Below are 22,106 nucleotides of genomic sequence, written 5' to 3'. Positions count from 1 at the left end.
CACAAGAGGGGTTGGCCTGCCAACAAACAAACGTTAGCCCGTTGGCTTTTGTCACAATCGTGGGATTTGGAAGCTGTGTTCCCGGACTGGGCCTTGGACCTGTATTACTTGGCGCAGACGCTCGCTGGAGGAGACTTGGCTTAATAAAGTTTCTCCGCATGAGAGGGTGCAGCGAACTGATAGGGGTTTGAGGAATGTAGAAGTAGCGTGGTAACTTGGAAGCTACGTGGAGCGGCTGGATAGCCGTGGGTAGATGTTGGTAGCTGGGCGGCTACGTGGAGCTGCTGGATAGTCGTGGGTAGACGTTGGTAGCTGGGTGACTACGTGGAGCGGCTGGATAGCCGTGGGTAGATGTTGGTAGTTGAGTGGCTACGTGGAGCGGCTGGATAGCCGTGGGTAGACGTTGGTAGCAGAGTGGCTACGTGGAGCGGCTGGATAGCCATGAGTAGGCGTTGGTAGTTGAGTGGCTACGTGGAGCGGCTGGATAGCCGTGGGTAGATGTTGGTAGCTGAGTGGCTACGTGGAGCAGTTGGATAGCCGTGTGGAGACGTTGGTAGCTGGGTGGCTACGTGGAGCGGCTGGATAGCCGTGGGTAGGCGTTGGTAGCTGAGTGGCTAAGTGGAGTGGCTGGATAGCCGTGGGTAGACGTTGGTAGCTGGGTGGCTACGTGGAGCGGCTGGAGAGCCGTGTGGAGACATTGGTAGCTGGGTGGCTACGTGAAGCGGCTGGATAGCCGCGTGGAGACGTTGGTAGCTGGGAGGTGAATACTAGCAGGAAACACCTTCGGAGCACAGTGGGAAGGCTCACTTAGTAGAACTAAGAAAGTAGTTGCACTGGCAACTTGTGTCAGCATTGGGAATCCTTTTATAGTGGATGCTGGGAGCTGACAGGCTGAGAGAGAAGGGGAAGATTCCTCATTGGTGGTAGTGGAGTCACATGGGCAATCCAAGATGGCCGCGCCCATGGACCGGAGGACAGCGCTTCTAGGAAGAAACCAGCAGGGACCAGCGATCAGCAGGAGCCGGCGAGGAAGCAGCACAGCAGCGGAACCCTCCAGAGGAGAACAGAGAAGACCTCCCTGAGAGAGGAGTGCAGCGCGGGAGCCGGAAGACAGCGCGGGTCAGCGCCCGCAAAGGTAAGCGGCGGGGTCTGATTCTAGGGTCTCCAGAGCGGCATGTGACAGTACCCCCTTCTTCAAGAGTGGCCACAGGACACTTCCTTGGTTTATGAGGAAACTTCATATGAAACGCTTTGACCAGACGGGGCGCATGGACATCGGAGGCATTTCTCCAAATTCGTTCTTCCGGACCATAATTTTTCCAGTTGATGAGGTATTGAAGACGATTGTATCGACAACGGGAATCTAAGATTCTGTCAACTTCGAACGCCTCTCCTTGTTGTGTTTGAACACTAGAAGCTTTGGGAAGGACCTTCTGAAATCGGTTTAAGACCAGTTGTTTAAGAAGAGAAATATGGAAAGAACTTGGAATGCGAAGAAATGGAGGAAGTTTTAGCTTGTAGGCCACCGGATTCAAAACTTTGACGATTGGGAATGGACCAATGTACCGCGGGGCAAATTTCATTGAAGGAACTCAGAGTCTTAGGTTTCGGGTAGAGAGCCAGACCATATCCCCAGGTTTGAAATTGGGAACCGCTCGTCTTTGGCGGTCAGCAAATCTCTTGTACCGGGCTGAGATTTTAGTCAGAGAGGAACAAACCTTTTCCCAGATGTTGGAGAACCATTGAAGAGACATCTTGGCCACGGGCACATCTAATGTTGGAAGTAGAGGGAAATCTGGCACTCGAGGATGATGACCAAAAACTGTAAAAAAAGGAGTTGAGTTGGTGGACGTGTGATAATGATTATTGTGAGCAAATTCGGCCCAAGGAAGAAGTTCAATCCAGTCATCTTGGGATGAGGAGACAAAAGTGCGTAGGAACTGTTCCTGGTCTTGATTGACCCTTTCGGTCTGACCATTGGTCTGGGGGTGATAAGCGGTAGAAAATTTGAGTTTTATTTGAAGGGCTGAGCAGAGTGACCTCCAAAACTTTGCTACAAACTGTACTCCCCTGTCGGAGATGATCTCTTGAGGACGGCCGTGGAGCTTGAAGATCTCTTTTATAATACTCTGGGCGAGTAGAGGTGCAGACGGAAGCCCAGTAAGAGGTACAAAATGAGCCATTTTAGAAAAGCGATCCACGATAACCCAAATTGTGTTGTGGCCCCAGATGGAGGAAGATCAGAGATGAAATCCATAGAGAGGTGAGTCCATGGCTTAAATGGAATTGCAAGAGGCTGGCGTTGACCATGTGGAACCCGCCGAGGTATTTTGTGTTGGGCACATTTGATGCATGACGAGACATAAGACCTGACGTCCTTTTTCATCGAAGGCCACCAATAGGACCGGTGTATGAACTCAAGGGTTTTATCCATACCCAAGTGACCAGAGAACCGGGAAGCATGGGCCCATTGCAGTAACCTCTTGCGGAGTTCTGGAGCGACGAAAGTGTTCCCAACCGGGGGTATAGAAGATAATTTGGTAGAGGCGAAGAAAGCTGGATTCAGGATTGGTTGGGGCTGTTCCATGGGTAGATCAGGGTCGCTCGTCATGGAACGGGAGAGTGCGTCGGCTTTGAGATTTTGTGAGCCGGGACGATAGGAGAGTTTGAAGTTAAATCTGGAGAAAAACATGGCCCACCGGGCTTGACGAGGGTTCAAGCAATTTGCAGATTTAAGATAAAGCAGGTTCTTGTGGTCTGTAAAAATGGTAATGGGGTAGTGAGCTCCTTCTAGAAGATATCGCCATTCTTCGAGGGCTAGTTTCATGGCGAGTAACTCTTGATCTCCGATGGTGTAGTTCTTTTCTGCAGGCAAAAACTTCCGGGAAAAGAAACCACAGGGATGAAGTTTTTCATCTTCAAACCGCTGGGAGAGTACAGCACTGACACCTTCGGAGGATGCGTCCACCTCCAGGATAAATGGCCGGGTGGAATCCGGTAGCTTTAAGCGGAGACGAAGGCTTGCTTAAGGAGTTGAGATGCTGAGGTAGCTTCGACGGGCCACTTAGTTGGATCTGCTCCTTTACGGGTAAGGGCTGTAATAGGAGCTACCAGTGTTGAAAAACCTTTCACAAACTTGCGGTAATAGTTGGCAAATCCTAGGAACCTTTGTATGGATTTTAAGGAAGAAGGAAGAGACCAATCAAGAATGGCTTGTAATTTTGAAGAATCCATTTGAAGGCCTGTTCCGGAGATGATGTATCCCAGGAATGGTACACTTGAGACTTCAAACAGACACTTCTCTAATTTGCAAAAAAGTTGATTGGACCGCAATCTCAGAAGGTCTTCTTTCACCTGGTCTCGATGAGTTTGGAGGTCTTGAGAAAAAATCAAAATGTCGTCCAAGTAAACGACCACGGACTTGTACAAAAGATCCCGGAAGATTTTGTTGACGAAAAACTGGAAGACGGCTGGAGCATTACAGAGGCTGAAGGGCATAACGAGATATCTGTAGTGCCCATCCCTGGTGTTGAAGGCCGTTTTCCATTCATCGCCTGGACGGATACGAATTCAATTATAGACCCCTCTTAGATCGAGTTTGGTAAAAACTGTGGCTCCCTTGATTCTATCGAATAACTCTGTTATGAGAGGAAGAGGGTAGCGATTCTTAATAGTTATTTCATTAAGACCCCGGTAGTCAATACACGGGCGCAGCCCACCATCTTTCTTTTTTACGAAGAAAAATCCAGCCCTGGCTGGAGACGTGGAAGGTCGAATGAAGCCTTTACTTAAGTTTTCCTTAATATACTCCGACATAGCTTGAGTCTCAGGGAGAGATAGAGGGTAGGTTCGGCCTCTAGGAGGATTCTTCCCGGGAATCAGATCTATGGGACAGTCCCAATCACGATGGGGAGGTAATAGATCTGCGCTCTGTTTGCTGAAGACGACCGAAAACCCATCATAAGCTTTGGGCAGGTCTATAGAATCCTGTATGACGGAAGATTGGACAGGTACTACCTGCTGAAGGCAGCCTTTGAAGCAATTGGAACCCCAAGAGGTTATTTGCATGGTGGTCCAATCAATTTGTGGTGAATGTCTCTGTAGCCAGGGTAGCCCGAGGACTAAAGAATGAGAGGCTTTGGGAATCACTAGGAAGGACAGTTGTTCGGTATGAAGCACCCCAATGGTAAGTCTAAGTGGTGCTGTACGATGTGTGATGGTTCCACTAGTAATGCGACTATCGATGGCAGTTAAAGTGATGACTCGAGGCAACGCTTCTATGGGGATTTGATGTTTCTGGGTAAAGTCCGTAGTGACAAAGTTCTCTGCTGCTTCAGAATCCAGAATAGCTAATACAGCTTTGGAACCTCGAGGAAGCTTTAACTGAGCCTGGATGGTGGAATCAGACTTCCTATGTGATTCGATGGCAACTCCTAACTTAACCTCTCTGTCATAAGTTAGGAGGAGGCGTTTCCCGGACGAATTGGACGGATGGGACAGGATCTAACTAAATGTTGAGGCGATCCGCAGTACATACAGAGGTTCTGTCTCTGCCTGTTCTGTCGTTCCTCAGCCGATAGACGAGAGCGGTTGACCTGCATGGGTTCCTCGCCCATAGGAGGAGAGGGTAAACGGGAAGCTGGACGTGGCCTTCCGCGATCAAGTCTGCCTCTTTCCAAGGCACGCTCCCTGTGACGAAGATCCACCTTGTTGCAAAGGGAAATTAAATCATCCAAGTTGGTTGGGAGGTCACGGGAAGCTAAGTCGTCTTTGAGTCTTTCTGAAAGACCACTCCAGAAGGCAGCGATGAGAGCATCCTCGTTCCAATTGAGTTCTGAGGCCAGAGTTTGGAACTGGACTACATATTGACCGACGGTCCTGCTACCCTGACGGAGGCGTATAATATCAGCTGATGCGGAAGTGGTTCTTCCAGGTTCGTCAAAGATCTTGCGAAATGTGGAAATGAATTCGGAATAGTTGGAGAGCAGAGGATCCGACTTCTCCCAAAGGGGCGAGACCCAGTCGAGTGCTTGGCCAGAGAGCAGAGAGATGATATATGCCACCCTGGTTCTGGCTGTCGGAAAATTGGCGGATTGTAGCTCAAACTGGATTTCGCATTAGTTTAAAAAACCCCTGCATAATTTGGGGTTGCCATCGAACTTGCTCGGAGGGGAAAGCTGAAGACGAGCAGGAGGTAGAAGCGGGGGAGCAGGTGACACCACAGGAGGAGAGGCGGCTTGGGAGCCAGCGGGAGCGGGATGAGCCAATAAGGACTGAATGTTGTCCAAGCGTAACGACATATCTTGGATGAACTGGATCAACTGGGCCTGAGAGGTCTCCTGTCTTTCCAGACGAGATAGTACATCCTGCGAGAGATCTACCCCAGATCCTTGACCACTTGCCGAGTCCATCTGGCCAGTGCAAACTGTCACAATCGTGGGATTTGGAAGCTGTGTTCCCGGACTGGGCCTTGGACCTGTATTACTTGGCGCAGACGCTCGCTGGAGGAGACTTGGCTTAATAAAGTTTCTCTGCATGAGAGGGTGCAGCGAACTGATAGGAGTTTGAGGAATGTAGAAGTATCCTGGTAACTTGGAAGCTACGTGGAGCGGCTGGATAGCCGTGGGTAGATGTTGGCAGCTGGGCGGCTACGTGGAGCGGCTGGATAGTCGTGGGTAGACGTTGGTAGCTGGGTGACTACGTGGAGCGGCTGGATAGCCGTGGGTAGACGTTGGTAGCTGAGTGGCTACGTGGAGCGGCTGGATAGCCGTGGGTAGGCGTTGGTGGCTGAGTGGCTATGTGGAGCGGCTGGATAGCCGTGGGTAGACGTTGGTAGCTGAGTGGCTACGTGGAGCGGCTGGATAGCCGTGGGTAGGCGTTGGTGGCTGAGTGGCTATGTGGAGCGGCTGGATAGCCGTGGGTAGACGTTGGTAGCTGAATGGCTACGTGGAGCGGCTGGATAGCCGTGTGGAGATGTTGGTAGCTGGGTGGCTACGTGGAGCGGCTGGATAGCCGTGGGTAGGCGTTGGTAGCTGAGTGGCTACGTGGAGCGGCTGGATAGCCGTGTGGAGACGTTGGTAGCTGGGTGGCTACGTGGAGCGGCTGGATAGCCGTGGGTAGTCGTTGGTAGCTGGGTGGCTACGTGAAGCGGCTGGATAGCCGTGTGGAGACGTTGGTAGCTGGGAGGTGAATACTAGCAGGAAACACCTTCGGAGCACAGTGGGAAGCCTCACTTAGTAGAACTAAGAATGTAGTTGCACTGGCAACTTGTGTCAGCATTGGGAATCCTTTTATAATGGACGCTGAGAGCTGACAGGCTGAGAGAGAAGGGGAAGATTCCTCATTGGTGGTAGTGGAGTCACATGGGCAATCCAAGATGGCCGCGCCCATGGACCGGAGGACAGCGCTTCTAGGAAGAAACCAGCGGGGACCAGCGATCAGCAGGAGCCGGCGAGGAAGCAGCACAGCAGCGGGACCCTCCAGAGGAGAACAGAGAAGACCGCCCTGAGAGAGGAGTGCAGCGCGGGAGCCGGAAGACAGCGCGGGTCAGCGCCCGCAAAGGTAAGCGCCGGGGTCTGATTCTGGGGTCTCCAGAGTGGCGTGTGACAGCTTTGTTCCGTTATTTGTGAGACTTATGCACAGGAGGGTTTACCTGTGCCAGCCTCTGTTAGGGCTCATTCCACTCGTTCTGTGGGTCCCTCTTGGGCTGCTAGACGTGGCGCCTCTGCTGTTCAGCTGTGTAAGGCGGCCACTTGTTCTTCAATTCAGACGTTTTTGAGGTTTTATGCGTTTGACACCTTCGCCTTTCAGGATGCATCCTTTGGGCGCCGGGTTCTCCTTTCAGCACAGGAGCATCCCCGCCCTTAGTTGGGCTGCTTTGGGACATCCCCAAGGTCAACCCTATGGACCCCCTATGGACCCTGAAGTAGAAAACAAGAGATATGGTAAGAACTTACCTTTGTTATCTCTGTTTCTACGAAGTCCATAGGGTCCACAGGGCGCCCGCCCTGACGCACCTGGCTTCATATGGGCTGTGTGGCTGGTCACCGGTTTTCCGTCTCCCATTTCTGTGAGTATGGTTTCTTGTGTGTTCCAGTCTTCCTTCTCTCTGTTTAGTCTGCTCCGGCCTTGGCTGCTTATCAACTGAGGTGCTGTGGCTCGGGGGCGGGGTATAGAGGAGGACGGACCCAAGTGCATCCTGGGAGAGGCAAAGTTTTAACTGCGTGGTGCCCGTGGATCCAGATCCAGCTATACCCCAAGGTCAACCCTGTGAACCCTATGGACTTCGTAGAAACAGAGCTAACAAAGGTAAGTTGTTACCTTATCTCTTGTTTTTTAATACTTTGTTGCAAATCCTTTGCAGGCAATTATAGCCTGAAGTCTGGAACGCATCAGCAGACGCTGGGTTTCATCCCTGGTGATGCTCTGCCAGGCCTCTACTGCAAATGTCTTCAGTTCCTGCTTGTTCTTGGGGCATTTTCCCTTCAGTTTTGTCTTCATCAAGTGAAATGCATGCTCAATCGGATTCAGGTCAGGGGATTGACTTGGCCATTGCATAACATAACACTTTTTAGCCTTAAAAAGCTCTTTGGTTGCTTTTGCAGTATACTTCGGGTCATTGTCCATCTGCACTGTGAAGCGCCGTCCAATGAGTTCTGAAGCATTTGACTGAATATGAGCATATAATATTGCCCGAAACACTTCAGAATTCATTCTGCTGCTTTTGTCAGCAGTCACATCATCAATAAATACAAGGGAACCAGTTCCATTGGCAGCCATACATGCCCACGCCATGACGCTACCACCACCATGCTTCACTGATGAGGTGGTATGTTTTGGATCATGAGCAGTTCCTTTCCTTCTCCATACTCTTCTCTTCCCATCACTCTGGTACAAGTTGATCTTTGTCTCATCTGTCCATAGGATGTTGTTCCAGAACTGTAATGGCTTTTTTAGATGTTGTTTGGCAAACTCTAATCTGGTCTTCCTGTTTTTGAGGCTCACCAATGGTTTACATCTTGTGGTGAACCCTCTATATTCACTCTTGTGAAGTCTTCTCTTGATTGTTGACTTTGACACATATACACCTACCTCCTGGAGAGTGTTCTTGATTTGGCCAACTGTTGTGAAGGGGTTTTTCTTCACCAGGGAAATAATTCTTCTGTCATCCACCACAGTTGTTTTCCGTGGTCTTCCGGGTCTTTTGGTGTTGCTGAGCTCTCCGGTGCGTTCTTTCTTTTTAAGAGTGTTCCAAACAGTTGATTTGGCCACACCTAATGTTTTTGCTATCTCTCTGATGGGTTTGTTTTGATTTTTCAGCCTAATGATGGCTTGCTTCACTGATAGTGACAGCTCTTTGGATCTCATATTGAGAGTCGACAGCAACTGATTCCAAATGCAAATGTCACACCTAGAATCAACTCCAGACCTTTTACCTGCTTAATTGATAATGAAATAACGAGGGAATAGCCCACACCTGTCCATGAAATAGCTTTTGAGTTGATAGTCCCATTACTTTTGGCCCCTTAAAAAGTAGGAGGCACATATAGAAACCATTGTAATTCCTACACCATTCACCTGATTTGGATGTAATTACCCTCAAATTAAATCTGAAAGTCTGCAGGTAAATCACATCTTGTTTGTTTCATTTCAAAGCCATTGTGGTGGTGAATAGAGGCCAAAATATGAAAATTCTGTCAATGTCCCAATATTTATGCACCTGACTGTAGATAGATATGAGATAGATAAATATGAGATAGATAGATAGATATGAGAAAGATAGATAGATATTAGCTAGATAGATATGAGATAGATAGATAGATAGATAGATAGACATGAGATAGATGAGATAGATAGATATGAGATAGATAGATATGAGATAGATAGATTTGAGATATATACAGTAGATAGATATGAGATAGATAGATATGAGATAGACAGATAGATAGATAGATAGATAGATATAAGATAGATATGAGATAGATAGATAGATAGATATTAGATAGATAGATAGGTATGAGATAAATAGATATGAGATAGATAGATAAGATAGATAGATATATATGAGATAGATAGATATGAGATAGATGGATGGATAGATAGATATGAGATAGATAGATATGAGATCGATAGATAAATATGAGATAGATAGATAGATAGATAGATATGGGATAGAGAGATACATATGGGATAGATAGATAGATAGATATTAGATAGATAGATATGAGATAGATAGATATGGGACAGATAGATATGAGATAGATAGATAGATATGGGATAGATATGGGATAGATAGATAAGATAGATAGATATGAGATAGATAGATATATATGAGATAAATAGATATATATGAGATAAATAGATAGATATGAGATAGACAGATAGATAGGTATGAGATAGATGGATGGATGGATAGATAGATATAAGATAGGTAGATATATAGATATGGGATAGATAGATATGAGATAGATAGATAGATATGAGATAGATAGATAGATACATATGGGTTAGATAGATAGATACATATGGGATAGATAGATAGATATTGGATAGATAGATATATAGATATGAGATAGATAGATATGAGATCGATAGATGAGATAGATGAGATAGATAGATATGAGATAGATACATAGATATGAGATAGATAGATAGATAGATAGATAGATATGGGATAGATAGGTAGATAGATAGTTATGGGATAGATAGATAGATAGATAGATAGAGCATCCGGAAAGTATTCACGCTTCAAATTCTACACACAATACCCCATAATGACAATGTGTGAACAGTTTTTTTGCGATTTTTGCAAATTTACTAAAAAAAAAAAAACTAGATTAGACTGACTCCCGCAATCTCTTCCAGGCAGCAGAAGCTGGAGGAATCTCTCCTGTTCTCTGGGAAGTTCACGGATGCTCTCCAGGCTCTCATGGATTGGCTGTACAGAGCGGAGCCTCAGCTCTCTGAGGAGATACCACTAGGGGGAGATAGAGATCTGGTCAATGACCTGTTAGACAAACACAAGGTGAGTTTATATACAGTGTGAGCTGCAGTCTGATAACAATGAAACACTTTAATACCGGCAATACTGGGAGTATTAATACAGTGCCCACCAGTTACACCGACAGGAGGTCAGAAGTTAATGCACTTCAGTATAACAGTGACATTATTGGACTTATAGATTCGAGAGGCGATGAGTCAGAGGAGTAACTTTGCTCCTGGATAAACCATGTGACAATTTATTGGGGCAGATACATTTATATTATTTGGCATGCAGGGTAAATACTGGCTGCGTCTGCATGTAGCCCACAGATGCTGGACAGCTTTATTCCTACACTGCAATTTAGAGCTCAGCCAGGACTCGTCCCCTACCCCCCACTCTTCCAACTTTAAGGGCCCTATTTATCAAGTAATCCTGCCCTTAGAATATATACGGAAACAGCTGCCGCATGTTTAAGGGGAAAATGATGTATTTCTGAAATGTACCTAGATGGCAATTAGGAGATATCTGCGATGCCTGGGATAATGGCATCTTCAGGTGGCTTTAGCCCATTATCTACAATGGGGCAGCTCGTCCGGAGTGGGGTTTTGCAGTGGGCTGGAGCTGTTTGTGATTCTACTTTGTGCATGTGCTGCTGGATTGCGGCACAGTTGGCCGGGGTACGAACCCGTATGTAAAGTGATTGAGTGTGCCATCACTTTAAGGGTGCCGTCTCCTGGGGTTGATGGGTGCACTTTCACACAGCAGCCAATTAGTAGCGCACCAGTCCAGGACCTTTGTACAAGTTCCCGCAGCTAGTTTTATTTTGCAGACTAAAGATATATAAAACATAAAAGAAGAGCCTAGCCTGTCCGGCTCTAACTAAACTAATGACTCCCTCTCTGAGTGGACAGACTTAGCTTCACTCTCGCAAAACAGTATTAGCATGGTACTTAGAGCCAGTGATCACAGTGTCTCTCCACAGGCTTGCTGCCTGTTCCCCAGGTAGTGAGAGACTGAGCTTCCCTCTCACAAAACAGTATTAGCACAGTACTTACAGCCGGTGATCACAGTGTCTCGCCAGGCTTGCTGTCTGTTCCCCAGGTAGTGAGAGACTGAGCTTCCCTCTCACAAAACAGTATTAGCACAGTACTTACAGCCGGTGATCACAGTGACTCGCCAGGCTTGCTGCCTGTTCCCCAGGTAGTGAGAGACTGAGCTTCCCTCTCACAAAACAGTATTAGCACAGTACTTACAGCTGGTGATCACAGTGCCTCTCCAGGCGTGCTGCCTGTTCCCCAGGTAGTGAGAGACTGAGCTTCCCTCTCACAAAACAGTATTAGCACAGTACTTACAGCCGGTGATCACAGTGTCTCGCCAGGCTTGCTGCCTGTTCCCCAGGTAGTGAGAGACTGAGCTTCCCTCTCACAAAACAGTATTAGTACAGTACTTACAGCCGGTGATCACAGTGTCTCGCCAGGCTTGCTGCCTGTTTCCCTGGTAGTGAAAGACAGCTCACAAAACAGTATTAGCACAGTACTTACAGCCGATGATCACAGTGTCTCTCAAGAGGCTTGCTGCCTGTTCCCCAGGTAGTAAGAGACTGAGGACCTCATTCAGAGGCGGTCACTAGAAGCGATCGCTCTCTCTGAATGAGGGCGGGCGCTTCTTGTTTTTTGGTGCGGCCTCCTGGTCGCAAGCTAAGCTGTGGGTTACCACCCACAGCTTAGCTTCCGACCAGGGTGATGGTGGCTTGCGACGAGACCGTAAGGTTGGGTCTGGGCACTCGCAAGCCCCAGGGAGCTTCCTGCTCCCCATTGACATCACTTATGATGTCAGTGCGGCCGCCTACAAAACGGTAGGCGTTCCTAAAGGAACGCCTCCGTTTTGGAAACCACCCCCCCCCCCCGGCCCGCCTACAAAAAGGGGCGAGCTGTCGATCAACATCGACAGCCGCCCCTTTTGTAGTGTGCTCCGGAGCGAGAGAGTTTCTCTCTCGCTCCGGGGCGTGCGCGCGTGTAGTGTGGCCGCTGCGCGTGCGCAGGGCCATCCATTTACCCGGTTGCGAGCACATCAGTGCTTGCGACCGGGTCTGAATGACCCCCTGAGACTAGCAGCTGACACACTTCATTTCAGCCTCTAACAGGTGTTATGATAATCAATGCTGCCAATTAGCTTCTGTCCACCAGAGAGAAGCCAGGAATCTAGCACACATATAGCTCCCATTTACAACTTTTCCTGTGCTTTTATCACAATATATCTATATGTGTCAGACATAGGCCACTGTATATATTCGGTCACATATATGACACCACACTGTATATATCCAGTCATTACACTGTAATTGACTGGTAGAAAAGCCTATCTCCCATGGAAGTCTGACCTCTATCCTTGCTGTGTTCGCTCAGGCCTTCCAGAAGGAGTTGGGGAAGAGAGCGAGCTCCATGAAAACTTTGAAACACTCTGTCCGGGACCTGAGCCGAGGAGGGGGATTCACTGACTCCCACTGGCTGCAGAGACAGATGGAGGAGCTGGCTCACCGCTGGGAGGTTGTGTGTCAGCTGTCTGTCAGCAAACGGGCACGACTGGAGGCCTCGCTGCAACAGGTAAGTGTGTCCCAGTATGGAACTGGGCTTGTCAGCATCATCCAGCCACACGCTGACACTGTAATGTAGCATTTACATGCAGATATACCCGCAGTCACACACAGAATATAGGCATGGCACATATCATTTACATGCAGATATACCCGCAGTCACACACAGAATATAAGCATGGCACATATCATTTACATGCAGATATACCCGCAGTCACACACAGAATACAGGCATGGCACATATCATTTACATGCAGATATACCCGCAGTCACACACAGAATATAGGCATGGCACATATCATTTACATGCAGATATACCCGCAGTCACACACAGAATATAGGCATGGCACATATCATTTACATGCAGATATACCCGCAGTCACACACAGAATATAGGCATGGCACATATCATTTACATGCAGATATACCCGCAGTCACACACAGAATATAGGCATGGCACATATCATTTACATGCAGATATACCCGCAGTCACACACAGAATATAGGCATGGCACATATCATTTACATGCAGATATACCCGCAGTCACACACAGAATATAGGCATGGCACATATCATTTACATGCAGATATACCCGCAGTCACACACAGAATATAGGCATGGCACATATCATTTACATGCAGATATACCCGCAGTCACACACAGAATATAGACATGGCACATATCATTTACATGTAGATATACCTGCAGTCACACACAGAATATAGGCATGGCACATATAATTTACATGCAGATATACCCGCAGTCACACACAGAATATAGGCATGGCACATACCATTTACATGCAGATATACCCACAGTCACACACAGAATATAGGCATGGCACATATCATTTACATGCAGATATACCCGCAGTCACACACAGAATATAGGCATGGCACATATCATTTACATGCAGATATACCCGCAGTCACACACAGACTATAGGCATGGCGCATATCATTTACATGCAGATATACCCGCAGTCACACACAGACTATAGGCATGCACATATCATTTACATGCAGATATACCCGCAGTCACACACAGAATATAGGCATGGCACATATCATTTACATGCAGATATACCCGCAGTCACACACAGAATAGAGACATGGCACATATTATTTACATGTAGATATACCAGCAGTCACACACAGAATATAGACATGGCACATATAATTTACATGCAGATATACCCGCAGTCACACACAGAATATAGGCATGGCACATATCATTTACATGCAGATATACCCACAGTCACACACAGAATATAGGCATGGCACATATCATTTACATGCAGATATACCCGCAGTCACACACAGAATATAGGTATGGCACATATCATTTACATGCAGATATACCCGCAGTCACACACAGACTATAGGCATGGCGCATATCATTTACATGCAGATATACCCGCAGTCACACACAGACTATAGGCATGCACATATCATTTACATGCAGATATACCCGCAGTCACACACATAATATAGGCATGGCACATATCATTTACATGCAGATATACCCACAGTCACACAGAATATAGACATGGCACATATTATTTACATGTAGATATACCAGCAGTCACACACAGAATATAGGCATGGCACATATCATTTACATGCAGATATACCCGCAGTCACACACAGAATATAGGCATGGCACATATAATTTACATGTAGATATACCCGCAGTCACACACAGAATATAGGCATGGCACATATCATTTACATGCAGATATACCCGCAGTCACACTCAGAATATAGGCATGGCACATATCATTTACAAACAGATATACCTGCATTCACACACAGAATATAGGCATGGCATATATCATTTACATGCAGATATACCCGCAGTCACACACAGAATATAGGCATGGCACATATCATTTACATGCAGATATACCCGCAGTCACACACAGAATATAGGCATGGCACATATCATTTACATGCAGATATACCCGCAGTCACACACAGAATATAGGCATGGCACATATCATTTACATGCAGATATACCCGCAGTCACACACAGAATATAGGCATGGCACATATCATTTACATGCAGATATACCCGCAGTCACACACAGAATATAGGCATGGCACATATCATTTACATGCAGATATACCCGCAGTCACACACAGAATATAGGCATGGCACATATCATTTACATGCAGATATACCCGCAGTCACACACAGAATATAGACATGGCACATATCATTTACATGTAGATATACCCGCAGTCACACACAGAATATAGGCATGGCACATATCATTTACATGCAGGTATACCCGCAGTCACACACAGACTATAAGCATGGCACATATCATTTACATGCAGATATACCCGCAGTCACACACGGAATATAGGCATGGCACATATCATTTACATGCAGATATACCGGCAGTCACACACAGAATATAGGCATGGCACATATCATTTACTTGCAGATATACCCGCAGTCACACACAGAATATAGGCATGGCACATATTATTTACATGCAGATATACCCGCAGTCACACACAGAATATAGGCATGGCACATATCATTTACATGCAGATATACCCGCAGTCACACACAGAATATAGGCATGGCACATATCATTTACATGCAGATATACCCGCAGTCACACACAGAATATAGGCATGGCACATATCATTTACATGCAGATATACCCGCAGTCACACACAGAATATAGGCATGGCACATATCATTTACATGCAGATATACCCGCAGTCACGCACAGACTATAGGCATGGCAAATATCATTTACATGCAGATATACCCGCAGTCACGCACAGAATAAAGACATGTCACATATCATTTACATGCAGATATCCCCGCAGTCACACACAGAATACAGGCATGGCACATATCATTTACATGCAGATATACCCACAGTCACACACAGAATACAGGCATGGCACATATCATTTACATGCAGATATACCCGCAGTCACACACAGAATATAGGCATGGCACATATCATTTACAAGCAGATATACCCGCAGTCACACACAGAATATAGGCATGGCACATATCATTTACATGCAGATATACCCGCAGTCACACACAGAATAAAGAAATGGCACATATCATTTACATGCAGATATACCCACAGTCACACACAGAATATAGGCATGGCACATATCATTTACATGCAGATATACCCGCAGTCACACACAGAATATAGGCATGGCGCATATCATTTACATGCAGATATACCCGCAGTCACACACAGAATATAGGCATGGCACATATCATTTACATGCTGATATACCCACAGTCACACACAGAATAAAGACATGGCACATATCATTTACATGCAGATATACCTGCAGTCACACACAGAATATAGGCATGGCACATATCATTTACATGCAGATATACCCGCAGTCACACACAGAATATAGGCATGGCACATATCATTTACATGCAGATATACCCACAGTCACACACAGAATATGTGCCATGCCTATATTCTGTGTGTGACTGCGGGTATATCTGCATGTAAATGATATGTGCCATGCCTATATTCTGTATGTGACTGCGGGTATATCTGCACGTAAATGATATGTGCCATGCCTATATTCTGTGTGTGACTGCGGGTATATCTGCATGTAAATGATATGTGCCATGCCTATATTCTGTGTGTGACTGCGGGTATATCTGCATGTAAATGATATGCGCCATGCCTATATTCTGTGTGTGACTGCGGGTATATCTGCATGTAAATGATATGTGCCATGCCTATATTCTGTGTGTGACTGTGGGTATATCTGCATGTAAATGATATGTGCCATTTCTTTATTCTGTGTGTGACGTGCGGGTATATATGCATGTAAATGTTATGTGCCATGCCTATATTCTGTGCGTGACTGCCGGTATATCTGCATGTAAATGATATGTGCCATGCCTATATTCTGTGTGTGACTGCGGGTATATCTGCATGTAAATGATATGTGCCATGCCTATATTCTGTGTGTGACTGCGGGTATATCTGCATGTAAATGATATGTGCTATGCCTATATTCTGTGTGTGACTGCGGGTATATCTGCATGTAAATGATATGTGCCATGCCTATATTCTGTGTGTGACTGCAGGTATATCTGCATGTAAATGATATGTGCCATGCCTATATTCTGTGTGTGACTGCGGGTATATCTGCATGTAAACGATATGTGCCATGCCTATATTCTGTGTGTGACTGCGGGTATATCTGCATGTAAATGATATGTGCCATGTCTTTATTCTGTGTGTGACTGTGGGTATATCTGCATGTAAATGATATGTGCCATGCCTATATTCTGTGTGTGAATGCGGGTATATCTGCATGTAAATGATATATGCCATGCCTATATTCTGTATGTGACTGCAGGTATATCTGCATGTAAATGATATGTACCATGCCTATATTCTGTATGTGACTGCGGGTATATCTGCATGTAAATGATATGTGCCATGCCTATATTCTGTGTGTGACTGCGGGTATATCTGCATGTAAATGATATGCGCCATGCCTATAGTCTGTGTGTGACTGCGGGTATATCTGCATGTAAATGATATGTGCCATTTCTTTATTCTGTGTGTGACTGCGGGTATATCTGCATGTAAATGATAGTGATAGTCCTGAGAGTGAGGGGACACCGGGACTGTCTGTATTACATGTGTCCTGAGAGTGAGGGGACACCGGGACTGTCTGTATTACATGTGTCCTGAGAGTAAGGGAACACCGGACTGTCTGTATTACATGTGTCCTGAGCGTGAGGGGATACCAGGACTGCCTGTATTACATGTGTCTTGAGAGCGGGGACACCTGGACTGTCTGTATTACATGTGTCCTGAGAGCGGGGACACCCGGACTGTCTGTATTACATGTGTCCTGAGAGCGGGGACACCGGGACTGTCTGTATTACATGTGTTCTGAGAGTGAGGGGACATCGGGACTGGGTGTATTACATGTGTCCTGAGAGTGAGGGGATACCGGGACTGTCTGTATTACATGTGTCCTGAGAGCAGGGACACCGGGACTGTCTGTATTACATTTGTCCTGAGAGCAGGGACACCGGGACTGTCTGTATTACATGTGTCCTGAGAGTGGGGGCACCGGGACTGTCTGTATTACATGTGTCCTGAGAGTGGGGGCACCGGGACTGTCTGTATTACATGTGTCCTGAGAGCGGGGACACCGGGACTGTCTGTATTACATGTGTCCTGAGAGCAGGGACACCAGGACTGTCTGTATTACATGTGTCCCGAGAGTGAGGGGACACCGGGACTGTCTGTATTACATGTGTCCTGAGAGTGGGGGCACCGGGACTGTCTGTATTACATGTGTCCTGAGAGTGGGGGCACCGGGACTGTCTGTATTACATGTGTCCTGAGAGCGGGGACACCGGGACTGTCTGTAGTACATGTGTCCTGAGAGCAGGGACACCAGGACTGTCTGTATTACATGTGTCCCGAGAGTGTGGGGACACCGGGACTGTCTGTGTTACATGTGTCCTGAGAGCAGGGACACCGGGATTGTCTGTATTACATGTGTCCTGAGAGTGGGGGCACCGGGACTGTCTGTATTACATGTGTCCTGAGAGTGGGGACACCGGGACTGTCTGTATTACATGTGTCCTGAGAGCAGTGACACCGGGACTGTCTGTATTACATGTGTCCCGAGAGTGAGGGGACACCGGGACTGTCTGTGTTACTTGTGTCCTGAGAGTGAGGGGACACCGGGACTGTCTGTGTTACATGTGTCCAGAGAGTGGGGGCACCGGGACTGTCTGTATTACATGTGTTCTGAGAGCAGGGACACTGGGACTGTCTGTATTACATGTGTCCTGAGAGTGAGGGGACTCCAGGACTGTCTGTGTTACATGTGTCCTGAGAGTGAGGGCACCGGGACTGTCTGTATTACATGTGTCCTGAGAGTGGGGGCACCGGGACTGTCTGTATTACATGTGTCCCGAGAGTGAGGGGACACCGGGACTGTCTGTGTTACATGTGTCCTGAGAGTGGGGGCACCGGGACTGTCTGTATTACATGTGTCCTGAGAGTGAGGGGACACCGGGACTGTCTGTGTTACATTTGTCCTGAGAGTGAGGGGACACCGGGACTGTCTGTGTTACATGTGTCCAGAGAGTGGGGGCATCGGGACTGTCTGTATTACATGTGTTCTGAGAGCGGGGACACCGGGACTGTCTGTATTACATGTGTCCTGAGAGTGAGGGGACACCAGGACTGTCTGTGTTACATGTGTCCTGAGAGTGAGGGGACACCGGGACTGTCTGTATTACATGTGTCCTGAGAGGTCGACTCCTCGGGACTGTCTGTATTACATGTGTCCTGAGAGTGAGACCCCCGGGACTCTCAGGACACATGTAATACAGACAGTCCCGGGGAGGTCTCACTCTCAGGACACATGTAATACAGACAGCCCCGGGGGGGCCTCACTCTCAGGACACATGTAATACAGACAGTCCCGGGGGTCTCACTCTCAGGACACATGTAATACAGTCTCACTCTCAGGGCTCATGTAATACAGACAGTCCCGGGGGGGTCTCACTCTAAGGACACATGTAATACAGACCGTCCCGGGGGTCTCACTCTCAGGACACATGTAATACAGACAGTCCCGGTGTCCTCTCACTCTCAGGACACATGTAATACAGACCGTCCCAGGGGCCTCTCACTCTCAGGACACATGTAATACAGACAGTCCCGGGGGTCTCACTCTCAGGACACATGAAATACAGACAGTCCCGGGGGGTCTCACTCTCAGGACACATGTAATAAAGACAATCCCGGGGGTCTCACTCTCAGGACACATGGAATACAGACAGTCCTGGGGGTCTCACTCTCAGGACACTTGTAATACAGACAGTCCCGGGGAGGTCCTCACTCTCAGGATACACATAATACAGACAGTCCGGGGGGTTCTCACTCTCAGTACACATGTAATACAGACAGTCCCGGGGGGGGCTCACTCTCAGGACACATGTAATACAGACAGTCCCGGGGGGCCCTCGTCCTCACCCTCAGGACACATGTAATGCTTGTGGAATTTAAAGAGATGTTTTGAGACCTTGCACTAAACATATTATCATGTGTGTATCCCTCTGTTACAAGGATCAGATAGAGGGTGAGTACTTTGAAGAGCGCCGGTAAATACATTAATGCAAATAAAGAATTTGTGTGGATCTGCAGTTTGCAGTCGTTCTACGTAGTCGTTAATCTAAGTTATCACTTACAGGCTGAGGAATTTCATTTGCTGGTGAACTCATTCCTGGAGGCTTTACGTGAGTCTGAGCGGACATTGAAGTATGGAGTCATTCCTGAGGAAGAGCAAGCACTGCAGGAGTGTCAGATACAGCAGCAGGTGAGAGGGGGTCAGACACAGCAGCACGTGAGAGGGGGTCAGACACAGCAGCACGTGAGAGGGGGTCAGACACAGCAGCACGTGAGAGGGGGTCAGATACAGCGGCAGGTGAGAGGATGTCAGACACAGCAGCAGGTGAGAGGATGTCAGATACAGCGGCAGGTGAGAGGGGGTCAGATACAGCAGCAGGTGAGAGGGGGTCAGATACAGTAGCAGGTGAGAGGGGGTCAGATACAGCGGCAGGTGAGAGGGGGTCAGATAGAGTGGCAGGTGAGAGGGAGTCAGATACAGCAGCAGGTGAGAGGGGGTCAGATACAGCGGCAGGTGAGAGGGGGTCAGATACAGCGGCAGGTGAGAGGGGGTCAGATACAGCGGCAGGTGAGTGGGGGTCAGATACAGTAACAGGTGAGAGGGGGTTAGATACAGCAGCAGGTGAGAGGGGGTCAGATACAGCGGCAGGTGAGAGGGGGTCAGATACAGCGGCAGGTGAGAGGGGGTCAGATACAGCGGCAGGTGAGAGGGGGTCAGATACAGCTGCAGGTGAGAGTGGGTCAGATACAGCTGCAGGTGAGAGAGGTCAGATACAGCAGCAGGTGAGAGGGGGTCAGATACAGCAGCAGGTGAGAGGGGTCAGATATATCAGCAGGTGAGAGGGGGTCAGATACAGCAGCAGGTGAGAGGGGGTCAGATACAGTGGCAGGTGAGAGGGGGTCAGATACAGTGGCAGGTGGTAGTGTGGCCTCCAGGCACATTAGTGGTATGTCATATTCCTATATCTCATCTGTGGCTTCCCTACTTTGCCTGTGTATAAGTATCTCTCGCTCACGTATCTGGTGCACCAGTATTTCTCCCACACCTGTGTAACAATCTCTTTCTCCCAGTCTTATACCAATATTTCTCCTCCACTTACCCATATCTACCACCACCAGTATAACCCCCTCCCTACCCTTCATGGTTCCTCCACCGCTTACCCATATCTACCACCACCAGTATGACCCCTTCCGTACCTCTCATGGTTCCTCCACCGCTTACCCATATCTGCCACTACCAGTATGACCCCCTCCCTACCCTTCCTGGTTCCTCCACTGCTTACCCTTATCTACCACCGCCAGTATAACCCTTCCCTACCCCTCATGGTTCCTCCACCGGTTACCCATATCTACCACCACCAGTATAACCCCCCTCCCTACTTCTCATGGTTTCTCCTCCGCTTAGCCATATCTACCACCACCAGTATGACCCACTCCCTACCTCTCATGGTTCCTCCTCCACTTACCCATATCTACCACCATCAGTATAACCACCTCCCTACCTCTCATGGTTCCTTCTCCACTTACCCATATCTACCCCCACCAGTATAACCACCTCCCTACCGCCCATGGTTCCTCCTCCGCTTACCCATATCTCCCATCACCAGTATAACCACCTCCCTACCGCTCATGGTTCCTCCTCCGCTTACCCATATCTCCCACCACCAGTATGACCCCCTCCCTACCTCTCATGGTTCCTCCTCCACTGTCCCATATCTACCACCACCAGTATAACCCCCTTCCTACCCCTCATGGTTCCTCCTCCGCTTACCCATATCTACCACCACCAGTATAACCCCCCTCCCTACCTCTCATGGTTCCTACTCCGCTTACCCATATCTACCACCACCAGTATAACCCCCCTCCCTACCTCTCATGGTTCCTACTCCGCTTACCCATATCTACCACCACCAGTATAACCCCCCTCCCTACCTCTCATGGTTCCTCCTCCGCTTACCCTTATCTACCACCACCAGTATAACCTCCCTCCCTACCTCTCATGGTTCCTCCTCCGCTTACCCTTATCTACCACCACCAGTATAACCTTCCTCCCTACCTCTCATGGTTCCTACTCTGCTTACCTATATCTACCACCACCAGTATAACCCCTCCCTGCCTCTCACGGTTTCTCCTCCGCTTACCCATATCTCCACCACCAGTATAACCCCTCTACCTACCTCTCACGGTTTCTCCTCTGCTTATCCGTAAAAACCACCACCAGTATAACCCCCTCCCTACCCCTCATGGTTCGTCCTCCGCTTACCCATATCTACCACCACCAGTATGACCCCCTCCCTACCTCTCACGGTTCCTCCTCTGCTTACCAATATCTACCACATCA

General features: G+C 47.9%; 1 protein-coding gene across 1 annotated transcript in view; it reads left to right on the top strand.

Annotated features, from left to right (window-relative positions):
• LOC148511581 (microtubule-actin cross-linking factor 1, isoforms 6/7-like) overlaps positions 1-22,106 on the top strand; it is a 255,456-nt gene that overhangs the window by 173,027 nt on the left and 60,323 nt on the right. The window contains exons 27-29 of the mRNA XM_088442060.1: positions 9,865-10,024; positions 12,388-12,585; positions 19,830-19,955. Of these exons, the coding sequence (XP_088298186.1) occupies positions 9,865-10,024; positions 12,388-12,585; positions 19,830-19,955 (484 nt within the window). The remainder of the gene's footprint in view (positions 1-9,864; positions 10,025-12,387; positions 12,586-19,829; positions 19,956-22,106) is intronic.

The sequence above is a fragment of the Taudactylus pleione genome, unplaced genomic scaffold, assembly GCF_031769625.1.
Source record: "Taudactylus pleione unplaced genomic scaffold, aTauple2 ptg000304l, whole genome shotgun sequence".
NCBI lineage: Eukaryota > Metazoa > Chordata > Amphibia > Anura > Myobatrachidae > Taudactylus > Taudactylus pleione.
Note: the sequence above shows the minus strand (reverse complement) of the source record. Positions and strands in the feature narration are given on the sequence as shown.